The 11979-nt window shown below is 54.4% G+C and overlaps 6 protein-coding genes across 6 annotated transcripts; 4 read left to right on the top strand and 2 right to left on the bottom strand.

The window, feature by feature from the left end:
- Window positions 1-180: 180 nt before the first annotated feature.
- On the top strand, window positions 181-1268 carry C8Q71DRAFT_765207 (uncharacterized protein). The gene is made up of 4 exons (XM_047924114.1): window positions 181-534; window positions 586-625; window positions 681-808; window positions 869-1268. The coding sequence occupies exons 1-4, from the start codon at window positions 398-400 to the stop codon at window positions 1032-1034; spliced, it is 471 nt and encodes a 156-aa protein (XP_047777759.1). The 5' UTR covers window positions 181-397; the 3' UTR covers window positions 1035-1268.
- A 1103-nt stretch (window positions 1269-2371) lies between these two features.
- C8Q71DRAFT_765193 (endopeptidase) lies at window positions 2372-4156 on the top strand. The gene is made up of 7 exons (XM_047924113.1): window positions 2372-2565; window positions 2614-2733; window positions 2787-3398; window positions 3448-3557; window positions 3615-3708; window positions 3762-3829; window positions 3890-4156. The coding sequence occupies exons 1-7, from the start codon at window positions 2418-2420 to the stop codon at window positions 3941-3943; spliced, it is 1206 nt and encodes a 401-aa protein (XP_047777758.1). The 5' UTR covers window positions 2372-2417; the 3' UTR covers window positions 3944-4156.
- Window positions 4157-4172: 16 nt separating this feature from the next.
- C8Q71DRAFT_113656 (uncharacterized protein) lies at window positions 4173-6487 on the top strand. Its single transcript, XM_047916343.1, has 6 exons — window positions 4173-4338; window positions 4402-5323; window positions 5377-5856; window positions 5908-5970; window positions 6035-6066; window positions 6121-6487. Coding segments are annotated over exons 2-5 (1197 nt in total). The 5' UTR covers window positions 4173-4338; window positions 4402-4670; the 3' UTR covers window positions 6036-6066; window positions 6121-6487.
- Window positions 6488-7142: 655 nt separating this feature from the next.
- On the top strand, window positions 7143-8315 carry C8Q71DRAFT_113687 (AAA domain-containing protein). Its single transcript, XM_047916344.1, has 5 exons — window positions 7143-7452; window positions 7513-7631; window positions 7682-7787; window positions 7843-8243; window positions 8298-8315. Exons 1-4 carry the CDS (start codon window positions 7230-7232, stop codon window positions 8154-8156), a joined length of 762 nt encoding a protein of 253 aa, XP_047777756.1. The 5' UTR covers window positions 7143-7229; the 3' UTR covers window positions 8157-8243; window positions 8298-8315.
- Window positions 8316-8780: 465 nt separating this feature from the next.
- Window positions 8781-10830, bottom strand: C8Q71DRAFT_710027 (uncharacterized protein; the record flags this gene model as incomplete). The annotated part of the gene is made up of 5 exons (XM_047920717.1): window positions 8781-8901; window positions 8959-10130; window positions 10410-10488; window positions 10547-10633; window positions 10685-10830. The coding sequence occupies 5 exons, from the start codon at window positions 10828-10830 to the stop codon at window positions 8781-8783; spliced, it is 1605 nt and encodes a 534-aa protein (XP_047777755.1).
- Window positions 10831-11327: 497 nt separating this feature from the next.
- Window positions 11328-11941, bottom strand: C8Q71DRAFT_858964 (uncharacterized protein; the record flags this gene model as incomplete). The annotated part of the gene is made up of 6 exons (XM_047927578.1): window positions 11328-11368; window positions 11429-11531; window positions 11581-11636; window positions 11687-11755; window positions 11830-11864; window positions 11904-11941. The coding sequence occupies 6 exons, from the start codon at window positions 11939-11941 to the stop codon at window positions 11328-11330; spliced, it is 342 nt and encodes a 113-aa protein (XP_047777754.1).
- Between the last annotated feature and the right edge of the window lie 38 nt (window positions 11942-11979).

Raw genomic sequence — 11979 nt, 5'->3', positions numbered from 1 at the left:
GCGATCCTAGATATGCAATGGTGTTGGAGAACCGTGACTAGGCCGAGTCGAACGTCGTCCTTGATCAGACGCTTGCCACGCACCGGCAGCATTTCTGTCGGCAACGATATTAGTACCGGACGCCAACCCCTCCCCACCCCAGCTGGTTCTTATACTTCTCGATTGATTCCTTGCGACACAGTACATGAATGTCTTGGATGCATCTGGACTCGCTCTTCCACTTTCTCCTCCCCTCTCGCCACCGTATGATGCACGAAACGAGCAGATTGCTCGACGCTGCGGCCGCTCTCTCGCGACTTCTGCATGCCGCTGAGGTACCTCATGCATTTTACGGCAACGTCTTCACCGCGATGCTGGACAACGCACCACATGCCGATGTAAGTCATCGCTGTTATCCATGGACAGACGCGTTGACCTGCCGCAGGAAATCTTCTGTATAGTTGAAGGGGGTGCTTCTCACCCTTTCCGTCGAGTCCGACATGCCTGTGCCGGAAGCGCAGACTTTACGACTGTGGTCTCACCCTGGAGCAGCAGGTAAATCCGTGGATCTCGTTCATGCGGGTCAGATCATAGACCTTGTTGCAGGTTGCATGCCACGTACCATCGGTACATTCCTTCCATCGATGTTCGTATATCGCCCTTTATTCACGGGGCTGTGACCTTACCTTTCATTCTTACAGATTGAAATACTACCTGCCGGAGAGCAGGGTCCACGACGCCTCGATTCTTCAAAAGTGCAGATCATCCGTCATATCCCCTTCCTAACAATGTCCGAATTCATACGGGCAAAACTGAAAGCTTGGGCGCTGTGAGTCCTCTTCGCTTCTCTGGGCCGTCCTCCGATTTCCCTCCAACAGCACGCACACAGTCGGGGCGCCGAGAACGACGCTAGCGATATCATCTTCACCATGTCCCGCTACTGGAACAGAGTCGACATCAATCGGATACCAGAGCAAGAGATGAACGACTTCGTCCGCCAACACAGGGAGGCGGCCGCAGGGTGGATGGAGCTCAACCGAAAATACCGGGAGTGAGTCATCGCATCGGCTTACTAGCATTTAGAGTTGGCGTCTTCTTGACTTATCATCAGTTTAGGTCACGATGATTCATGAACCCTTCCGAAGAGAAGGAACCCTCGTTCTCAAAAACTCAATAGCGTTCATGTAGGGTCCCCCTGCCTACCCTGCACGGTGCGTGCCTGCGCTTCGCTATCTTTAGACCTGGCCTGAAGTGCCCTACGCCGGTGCATAGGATGCGGTAATTCTTATGGATCATGTATGGCGGTCAGAGTCGATAGTAGTTCTGCAATTCTGATTGCACCCTCATTCGCGGGATCGCCCTCCTCGGCCTGAGCCAGAAACTCATGCTGACCGTTCCGCTAGGGGATATGAAGCGCGGAGAGGGCACGCCCAGTGCGTTCCAGAGTGGTCTGCAGCCCTAGCAGCGATCACGCGATGTCCGTCTTTACCACAGAGCCATTCCCAAATGAAGTAGGACATTACCAGTAGGCCGCCAACCTCAGAGAGTCCGCGATACTGGCGTCAAACCGCTAGTCGAAATGATCCGCAGACGCTGCATGGGGAGATTTGTGTCGTCCAGTGACTGGCAATGATTCCACGAGGACCGACTAGGATACTGTCGGCATCGTATGTTCAGTTGCAGCCTATCTCTCGGGGCGGCATGATTGGAACTGTCGCGCCCCATGCAGTCTGCAAGACCTCGACACCGTCGCGAAGATCAGATAAGAGGGCAGGGTGTATGATTGGACATGCCGTTATACGTCCCAGAGCCTTCGCACATGATCTACACGGTCAGAGAACGCCTTTGGCTCGAGACGGATGGGGCTGCGCGGGATAATCGTTTACAGCCAATGACAGTTCATTGGGCGAGTAGTGAATTGCGAAGTGCAGGTAATTACTGCAGGCCCTCGAACATCAGTCCACACGTTGACTCGGCGGTATCCTGAAGGTCCAGACCAAGCCGCAATCCTGGCACCGTATACCAACTTGAGGGTGTCGTATAGTTGCCTCCGGCCCGGGCCATCATCGTCACGGTACTGTTTCGAAGTTCCTTGGGAAGAGTCTGAGGATAAGTACATGCATACTACTCCATCCGATTAACATTTTCGGGCACATGTCTTCCTGAGAAGCTCAAATATAACTTGAAATTGCTTTGATCTGGGTAGTGTCTTAATGTGATACTCGACATCGCGCGGCGAACGACTGACGAACTGAAAGAGTCAAATGTGGCTCGTCAACAGATGTAAGATCTGGATCTGATGAATTGCTGTTTGCGGGGGGGGACTTGTCACGTGAAACCCGACGCGTAAGTGACGCGTCGCCGCCCTCTGAGCGTGCATCTCATTCTCTCCGCCGACAGTCCTCCTCCTCCTCCTCCCTCCTTACATCTCCCTCGCAATGGCACGCACTGCCTTAACACCTGTACCTATGGGCGGCATCAAGTCGTACTACCAAGCGAAGATTGAGGCAGCAGAGCTCGATATTAACCAGAAGACTCAGAACCTGCGACGTCTAGAGGCACAGCGAAATGCGCTGAACGCGAGAGGTATGCCTTATCATTACTGGGGTAGAATGCTACTAACATGAAGCGAAGTACGACTTCTGCGAGAGGAGCTACAGTTGTTACACGAACCTGGTAGCTATGTGGGCGAGGTAGTGAAGGTAATGGGCAAGAACAAGGTTCTTGTGAAGGTGCAGCCTGAGGGGAAATACAGTACGTGATGCACTGCTAGAGAAACGTCGTTTTTGTTGATTGCTCGAGTTAAGTCGTCGACTTCGACGCGGACATCGACGTCGCCTCTCTGAAGCCCACGCTCCGAGTCGCGCTCCGCTCAGACTCGTACACAATACACAAGATTCTTCCCAACAAGGTGGACCCGCTCGTCTCTCTCATGATGGTCGAGAAGGTCCCCGACAGCACATACGAGATGGTCGGCGGCCTCGACAAGCAGATTAAGGAGATCAAGGAGGTCATCGAACTACCTGTCAAGCACCCAGAGCTCTTCGAGTCTCTCGGTATTGCCCAACCGAAGGGTGTCCTCCTGTACGGCCCTCCCGGTACAGGAAAGACGCTGCTCGCGCGAGCGGTTGCGCACCACACAGACTGCAGGTTCATCCGAGTCTCGGGCTCGGAGCTTGTGCAGAAGTACATTGGCGAGGGTAGTCGGATGGTGCGGGAGCTGTTCGTCATGGCTCGGGAGCACGCGCCGAGTATCATCTTCATGGACGAGATCGACTCCATTGGTAGCTCGCGAGGCGAGAGCGGGTCTGGAGGCGGTGATTCTGAGGTGCAGCGGACGATGTTAGAGCTGCTGAACCAGCTCGATGGGTTTGAGGCGACGAAGAACATCAAGGTTATTATGGCTACTAACCGGATAGGTAAGTTGGCCGGTCAAGTGGTGTTATGTTTGCGCTCACACCGGGGAAGATATCCTGGACGCGGCCTTGCTCCGGCCGGGCCGTATCGACCGGAAGATCGAGTTCCCTCCACCGGGTCCGGAAGCTAGGGTGGCTATCTTGCGTATTCACTCGCGCAAGGTACGAACTATCCGACGACCCTCTTTTGACATACGTGCTTATGTATGATAACTGCAGATGTCTCTCCAACGAGGGATTAACCTGCGTGCGTTGGCTGAGAAGATGGGACAATGTTCAGGTGCTGAGGTCCGAGGTATCTGTACCGAAGCTGGTGAGTGCGTTTCTATTTCATAAGGGTCGGATTTTCATCACTGTTGTATGTAGGAATGTATGCCCTACGGGAACGGAGGCAACATGTCACACAGGAAGACTTCGAATTTGCTGTGGCGAAGGTATGAGTCTCCCATCAGTCTGATCTCGCCGACCAATGATTGCTTACTGTGATTGCGCAGGTGTTGAAGAAGAACCAGGAGGGCAACACCTCCGTCAGCAAGCTCTTCTCGTAGTTTGTAGTTCACACACTTGTATTTGATGCTTTCTATCGCATGGACACCTTCATGACCTCGTGCGTATCCCGGTGTACATGAGACAGAACGCATCAGACTACTCAGCGGATGAGTCCCGATGTTATGTTTCCCGCTATTAGTATCGTTCCTCGCTGGTCTGTAACTGCATGCATTCGCACCGTCGTGGATGAGGCACGAAGGTGATGGACTCCTTGCTCTGGCCTGATGAGTTTGGTGCAATAGTTGGTCACTCACAGTGCAATGAAGGTATCGTACGATCTCCAGGTGCTAACCATCTCGTAGGACATCGTGCCTTCCGGACCTCCGACCTTCGACCAACCCACGCCACCGGAACAAGTCCAAACCTTGCTCTCCTGCACGTCGTCCATCTACTTGTCAGTGAATTCCGTTATGGAGTCGGTACGCTTGTACGCTGACACGGGCAGTATGCTACGTAGCAGTTGACACGATTGGCGGGGTTGTACTTGCTCGAAGGGATGGCAGCAACCCGGAACCATGTTCTCCTCGCTTGCGACGGTGCTAGATGAGCGCTTTGGCGCCGGCCTCGAGGCTGCACGGGCCATCTTCTGGTATTCGCACCAAATTTGTGCATCCTCATTAGGGCTTGACACAGCCGACGCACGTACCTGTCGCGTACACGAGGTGTCCGCCTGGCTCAGACATCTCTTCGCTCTGTCTCACAGCGTCCCTCCTCTCTGGCTACACCATGGCTGCCTACCTCGCGTCCTACTGCCCTGCGACTCTGTACGCCGGAGAATGCACCACGCAAGGTTGCAAACTCCAGCACGATGTCAAGCTCTGCGAGACCTGTGGTGTCATCTGTGCTCCTCGGGGAATCTACAGAAGCCACATTCGAGGCAGACGGCACCGCGAACTCACCGCGAACGCAGACAACATCGTCACGTACCCATTTTGTCTCATATGCGAGAGGAATCTCGACAACAATAACAATTGGAAAGCGCACATATCCAGTGCTAGCCATCGAAAGGCAGCGTCCCGCCAAGGTCTCTCTGCGAATGTAGAGCTACCGACCGCTGCACAGCTCGCTCATCGCGCCCAGCATTGTCCGCTGTGCAATGTGACTGTGCTCAAGGACCGTTGGCCTCAGCACCTCGGCAACGCGGAACACAAGAAGCGAGAAGCCATCGCGGCTCACAAAGGCGCTTTCGAGCAAGCAGAGCAAGACAAGGAAGGCGTCGCGGTCGTTCCCGACGGCGACATTGATTTCGGAGTTATCAAGCCAGACGAGTCGAGACAAGGTGTCCACAAAGTCGTAGTCATTCATCTGTCTGCTGGCTCGCCCAGCGCCATTGTGGAGAAAGTGACTGTCTTCGATCGAGCAAATCGAGTATCATCATCGTGAGTTATAGCCTAGTAGTATCATGTTCCTGGACTGACTACGTAGCCTCTAGGTTTCAAGCGCAGCTTGCAGGCGACGGCCGTCTCGTTGATGGTCAGGATGTCCAGCTCAGACTGTCGCTCGTTCAGGCGAACTATGGGCAGTACGATAGTCATCTCGAGCTGCGTTTCCGCAGACACAGCTCCAATCGACAATTCGTCATCGTTCGATCTGTCCACGCCGTCGTAGGCGACCACGGTGACCGCGAGCTCCTGAAGGCGGCTACACCATACGTAGCCAAAAAGCGCGTCCCGTGGAGGAACGGCCAGAGCTACTATCCGGGACGTCGTCCACCAGCGTTGGATGCGGTCCCTTGGGTTCGTAAGTTGAAGATGTACCCTATCCCACCAGCGCTCGCAGCAGCGTTCCGGGATACATCGGCAGATGATCTCACTCAAATCATCCGGACGAGATTCTTGCCGAAAGCATTCAACACCTCTACGCACGTTATCCACTTCAGGACACTTCTGTGGACAGAAGAGTGGCGTATGGAGTATGTCATATGTATTCTTCGTGGCGACATATGTAGACTGACAATTTGTAGGAATGATTTACGTCGTTACGACATAGAGGGCGTGACATTCGTGAAGGATGGGGCGTTCTACTAGTGAGTGACTCTGTGCTTGGCCGTGGACTCATAGTCAATCTCACCTTAGTCTCTCCGTACCCGGACTCGCTGAGAAACGGCCGAGCGTCGTGATCGGTGAGTGATGTCGTCGTCGTCCCCATAAACATGTCTGTTGACTCAGTGTGCAAGGTGACACGATCGAAGTGCAATCTTCGGGAGCAGGCCCTGAGGGTCGATGCTTCCAAGGGTTCGTGCATGACGTACGTCTCAGCGATGTCGGCATCGACTTTCACGCGTCCTTCAAGCCAGCACAAGGGGCACGTTTTAACGTCCGATTCAAGCTTAATCGCATACCGTTGCGACGGCAGCATGAGGCTCTAGGGGTGTTGCCGCTTCCAAGTGATCGTGTCTTGTTTCCGACAACTGCTCACATAGGGACAAGATTGGAGACCCATACTACCCTGTCTCTGTACAATCCGTCAATCGCAAACAACGCTCCGCAACTTCAAGCACTCCGTTTGATTCTGCAGCGGTCAACGGAGCTCGCACCCTTCATCATCTTTGGCCCGTACGTGACTCACTTTGTAGGGTTGATGAGAATGGCATCTGACTCCTGAGTCTATAGACCAGGAACCGGAAAGACAGTGACTGTCGTCGAGGCAATACGTCAACTGCTCCGCAATCCGAATGCCCGTATTCTTGCGTGCGCGCCTAGTAATAGCGCTGCTGACATCCTAGCCGAGCGATTGCTGGCCCTCGGCCCCGATCAACTCTTCAGACACTACGCAGCGTCGCGCAAAAAGAACACAGTGCCGGAGCAGCTGCTTGCGTTCACCTATAGCACCCCACAAGGATACTTTGCTGTCCCTTCGTTGACCAATTTGGCCAAGTTCCGAGTTATCGTCTCAACTTGCGGTTCCGCGTCATTCGCGCACGGCGTCGGCCTACCTCGAGGACACTTCAGCCACATCTTTGTCGACGAGGCTGGCCAAGCAACCGAGGCCGAGGTCATGACAGCGGTCCGACCCATGGCGGCTTCTACGACGGGCATCGTACTCTCAGGCGATCCCAAACAACTCGGACCGATTATTAGGTCGAGCGCTGCTCGCGATCTCGGTCTGGGTGAGTCATACCTGGAAAGACTCATGGACCGTGACGCATACAATGACCAGTCTGGCAGAGGAATGGGGTACGTTCCGTCGCTACTTCGTGTACACAAAGGCTGACAGTATCTCAGATTTGTGAAGCTCGTCAAGAATTTCCGGTCCCATAGTGCAATTCTGAACTTCCCAAACGAGATGTTCTACGCAAACGAGCTGGAAGTGTGCGGTACTCCGTCTGTCATCAACTCGTTCATTGGGTGGCAGCATCTCGTCAATCGCAAGTTTCCTGTCGTCTTTCATGCGATATCTGGGCAGGATGAAAGGGAGGCGTCATCGCCGTCGTACTTCAACATTGATGAGGTCACGGTCGTCAAGGATTACATCCAGAAGTTGAAGGCTGATGCCCGCTTCAAAATATGTGAGCGTATTCTATGTCCGTATCTAGGTGAACTGTTCTGAATGTTTGCTACGTCTCTAGCGGACGAAGAAATCGGAGTCATAGCTCCCTACCGTGCGCAAGTCAGGAAACTGCGTCAAGCACTGTCGGGCTTCGCTCCACATGTTAAGATAGCCAGCGTGGAAGAGTTCCAGGGACAGGTGTGCCTTTTTTGACGTTTACCGTTGCGACACTGACCAAAGGCCATCAGGAATACCGAGTGATCATCCTCACCACTGTACGGAGCACGCGAGACCTTTTGCAATACGACCAGCGCTACACGCTTGGCTTCGTAGCGAATCCTCGCAGGTTCAACGGTTCGTGGATCATCACCAAATGATACAAGTTGGGTCTCACTGAGCTCTTCTGTAGTGGCTATTACCCGCGCGAAAGCGCTCCTTGTTGTCGTTGGCAACGCCTCGGTTCTCTCCACAGACCCACTATGGAGACGTTTCCTCAATTACGTCCACTTGAAGAATGGATGGCATGGAGAACCGATTTCTTGGAACCCAGCGGAACCTGTGCTTGATGACGGCGAGTATGCAAGCCAGTTGCGCGAGCAAGGTGTTGCAGATGTGGCTGCCTTCATGCAGCGCATGCACATGTACTCGGACGGATCGGGACCGACGGCGGAGGATCTCGAGAGCGGCGCAAATATGGAGGTAGCGTTCGTTGAGCCGGACTGATTCGAGGTTGTATACGTTTCGCTCAAAGCGAAGTATGATCTGCTACGTTGTTGTCGAGTTCGAGTCGGGTCACATCAGTCCCAGTCTGTACGCAAGATGCTGCACATCATGTCTATCAATCCCCCTTAGCTATGTGTATAGGTTTAAAAACATCGAGCATAGCACGATCAATTTCCCCCGTGCGCAAGTAGGTCGCGAAATGCGGGTACAAGTGCTTGGACGATGTCGGAGCCCGTGGCTTCCGCGTTCCGTCTCCGGCACAGATGATAGTCGATATACAGGTAGCTGTTGATCGTCATGCGATCGTGATTGGCAAGTGCATGCTCAGAAGAGGCTGTGGTACATGGCTCACCCATAGGCATGGCCGGTCCCGACCCCGCCTCTGCGAACTATCTTGCGTCACGCGTGCGCGATTTCGATGTTCTTGGATAACCCTGAGGATTCTGTCGAGCAAGCACGGTCACTGGAACAAGCCCCGGCGCTTAGCATGTAAGACCATGTATCGACTACTAACGAATGTGCGTACATGGACCTTCAAGAGGCAGCGAGACCGTGGCAGAATAATACAAGGGTGTGTTCAGTCGTAAGGTCATGATGAGTGTCCATGTGTCAGCCTCCGCAAGCTCAGGCTTCCAACGGGTATAGCGCCTCCTCCTTGAGCTCCTCTTCTAGTGCCTGACGGCCAGCTTCAGTTAGCTTGGGTATGCCGGAATCTACGTCGCTCTCGAAGTAATTCGGTACAAACCTGGCACAGCATTCGTGAGCGACAACAAGCAGCCTCAGCAGTATGACCAGTACGTACTGCACGCCCTTCCGTTTCCGCTCCGCGGCATCATCACGCTGGCGCTGCTCGATAGAGAGTTTGTGCTTCGTAGCCTCGCTATACTCCTTCGCCAGCAGATTGTTCGTCACGTTCTCCCACAACTTCCTACTCTCGTTCGGATGTTGTTTCTCCAGCGGCCTGACCGACTTCGGTATCGCACACAGCATAGACAAATCGATCAGAGTTGCATATTCCGAGCTCGGAGCGTTGACACGCTTCCACCGGATGCGGTGTTTCCACGAACCGTCGAGCGTTGCGAGCACACGGTCCCGCGGGACATGCCTCACCCGCGTCCACTCTTGGTGCTCTGTGCTCCCGGGCTTGTACGTGTGGATCACGCCCTCGACCAAGAAGTGCGCCTTCCCCAGCCACGACTCCTCCTTGTACTCGATCACCGCCCGCAGCTTCTCCTCATCCGTTCCGCCACTGCACTCGATGATCGTCGCCTCGCACATCGTGATGTAGAAGCTCCCGCGCAAGATACCGTTCACGGAGCCCACCGGGTGGGTGATCTGGTACGTCTCGCCCTCCCCCGGCCCGCCAGTGAGGCGCACGAAAATGCCCTTGTTGTACGAGCCCGGCACGATGCGGATTGTCGTCCCAGAGACCTTCGCCGAGATCTGGTCTACGCCCATAAGCTCCGTCTTCCGGCTCGGACACGACGCGTAGAAGGCTGACACGGGCGGGTGGTGCGAGACCTGCTCCGTCAGGAATACGACGCGCACGCGCCGCTTACCCTCCACTTCTGGCGCATCGTCCGCCTCCAGCAACTCCGTGCTCCCGTCGTTGAGGTTCAGGCTTGACACGCCCGCCTCCAGGTTCGTCTCGACCAAGTCTGGAGATGTCGCTGGGGTGCTCTTTCCTGGAGTGGATGTGCCGCGCGACAGCGTGCTAAGCCCGCTGACGACGCTCTTGCCGCTCTTGATGCTGCGACCGCTCAGGCTCGCCGTCTCAGACACCGGTATACGCGGCGTCTGCGCCGGAGTCGGCGCCAGAGAAGAGTATGTCGATTCAGGTGCGGGCGAGGTGAGGTAGAGATGCTGGATTGGCGGCTCCGTGGGGTCGGACGGGTACTCGACCGGGATCACATCCCAATGCGATCGGAAGTGCTCTCCGAGAACAGAGTTGTAGGGTTTGCAAACTTTGCCGCGCTACAATGGTACAGTCAGTATGCGTGAACCCATGTATAACTGCGTCAACCACTTTGACTCCGGATACGACACAGCGTTCAACGGCGCAGCAGCACTCCACAGCCACAGCCATCCAGCACTGCAAACATTCGCAACCCCGACTATTGCTGCGCACATCCACGCATGTCTCGCAAAACACAGATGTCTCCATTGAGGCCGCACACACAGACCGCTTCGGGAAGCAAGAAGCGATCCACGGAGCATTCGGAGAGGGAAACACGTGAAGAATAAGTCACTTACTATGAACTTCAGATCCTTGGAGAACGCGAATCGGAGAGCGGCCAGCATGCGTTCGAAAGGATCGTCAGAATCATTAATGCTGTGGTTATGTCAACTCCTCGACGTCCACTGATGATCGCCGACAAAGCAGCACTCACGCCGCGAACAGATCTGGCCGGTCCAGATAATGCCAGTACTCCAGGTTCGGGATCGGCTCCAGCAACGAAGCAGGCAGCGATAGTCGCCTGACCTTGCTATCAGCACGGCTCCAAGGCTCGACAAGACCTGCCACGTACATGGACGCGATGTCCTTCACACCCACGACCTTCTTGACAAGTGATATAATCATCTTGAGCTTGCCGCTCTCGCCCGTGTCGGCCGTGTCGGGCACAGAAACTGGCTGAGAGCCATCGTCATACTGAGTATCATCCGCCGGGGACATGATAGAGCAAAGACGAAGTAGAGGAAGGAAATGGAGGAGGACAAAGAAGAGCACTGCCGTCTCCCGTCCGTGCCACCGTCTCCGAGCGCGTCCTACCCTGCCACATTAAGCGCTTACGTAATATTACGTCTTCGCACTCTTCGCACCCTTAATCGCCAGCGCTGCCGAATTAGGCCGCCTCAACCGTTTCACCTTCAACATTGTCACGGTGAATCCCTGAACAATGTGAACTTTACTTAGGTATGATATCAGATGTCCGAGTCGTACGTTCCACCAAAGACTAACCCAACGGTAGGTCGATCGCAAATTGCACTTACAACTAATCCGAGTCTGTCGATCCAACTCGGCTCTCGAGTTGCAGTGCACGACTCAATGGGATGTTCCTCCTCACATAGATGAACACTATACAGACAGCAGCTACTGTACTGCATATCACTCATTGAATATTGACCGGTTACCGGTGACCCCGCAGCTCCTGCCAGAGTGCTGACTCCACATCACTCGCGGTACCCACCGCCATTGACGTTGATAGTCTGACCTGCAAGGAATATTCCTCAGTATTTCGCTCGGTCTGCTACTCTTCAGAACCAGTACATACCTGTGATGAAATGCGACTCGGGTTTCACCAGATAAGAGACAAAACTCGCTATTACATCTGGTTCAGCCATGGGCAAGGGCGTATCTTCTGGCAATCCAAGCGTCTGCAATGCTGTCAGCATAATAGCAACGCCATGGCTCACTGATACGAACTTGTTTCATTAGTGCGCCAGGCTTGAGACCGAGCCGTACTTCTTCGTCATGACCGACTGTAACGAAGTGAGTTGCCAACAATGTATATACTACCAGAAACACTCACTCATGTTGGTGTAGATCAGTCCAGGAGCATATGCGTTGACGGTGATGTTATACTTGGCGAGTTCCAGCGCTGGAAATAACCATAGTGAGCGGACCACACGATGACCACCCCACCGCTTCTGGAAGAGCCCACGTTCCACGTACCCGTGCTGTTCACCGAAGTATGGCCGCGTCCGCCACTGCATGCCGTTCAGTTGAATGACAGAATTGGATCTTACCTGCGGAGGTCAGCATCCCTGAGCGCATCGTTGGACATGCTCGCGCAGCCCCCGCCGTTGCCAGCAGCGGAATGGA

Source organism: Rhodofomes roseus (assembly GCF_022264815.1).
Source record: "Rhodofomes roseus strain CIRM-BRFM 1785 chromosome Unknown C8Q71scaffold_13, whole genome shotgun sequence".
Taxonomy (NCBI): Eukaryota; Fungi; Basidiomycota; class Agaricomycetes; order Polyporales; family Fomitopsidaceae; genus Rhodofomes; species Rhodofomes roseus.
This window is presented reverse-complemented; position numbering and strand designations above follow the sequence as displayed.

Bases quoted from the DNA above. Each gene is read 5' to 3' on its own strand.
- C8Q71DRAFT_113656 (XM_047916343.1), top strand. From the start codon at position 4,671: ATGGCTGCCTACCTCGCGTCCTACTGCCCTGCGACTCTGTACGCCGGA. The intron at 5,324-5,376 runs GTGAGTTATAGC...CGTAGCCTCTAG, and splicing joins GCAAATCGAGTATCATCATC to GTTTCAAGCGCAGCTTGCAG. The intron at 5,857-5,907 runs GTATGTCATATG...GACAATTTGTAG, and splicing joins ACAGAAGAGTGGCGTATGGA to GAATGATTTACGTCGTTACG.
- C8Q71DRAFT_765193 (XM_047924113.1), top strand. From the start codon at position 2,418: ATGGCACGCACTGCCTTAACACCTGTACCTATGGGCGGCATCAAGTCG. The intron at 3,399-3,447 runs GTAAGTTGGCCG...ACACCGGGGAAG, and splicing joins TATGGCTACTAACCGGATAG to ATATCCTGGACGCGGCCTTG. The intron at 3,709-3,761 runs GTGAGTGCGTTT...TGTTGTATGTAG, and splicing joins AGGTATCTGTACCGAAGCTG to GAATGTATGCCCTACGGGAA.
- C8Q71DRAFT_113687 (XM_047916344.1), top strand. From the start codon at position 7,230: ATGTTCTACGCAAACGAGCTGGAAGTGTGCGGTACTCCGTCTGTCATC. The intron at 7,453-7,512 runs GTGAGCGTATTC...CTACGTCTCTAG, and splicing joins TGATGCCCGCTTCAAAATAT to CGGACGAAGAAATCGGAGTC. The intron at 7,788-7,842 runs GTTCGTGGATCA...GCTCTTCTGTAG, and splicing joins GAATCCTCGCAGGTTCAACG to TGGCTATTACCCGCGCGAAA.
- C8Q71DRAFT_765207 (XM_047924114.1), top strand. From the start codon at position 398: ATGGACAGACGCGTTGACCTGCCGCAGGAAATCTTCTGTATAGTTGAA. The intron at 535-585 runs GTAAATCCGTGG...ACCTTGTTGCAG, and splicing joins GTCTCACCCTGGAGCAGCAG to GTTGCATGCCACGTACCATC. The intron at 809-868 runs GTGAGTCCTCTT...GCACGCACACAG, and splicing joins AAACTGAAAGCTTGGGCGCT to TCGGGGCGCCGAGAACGACG.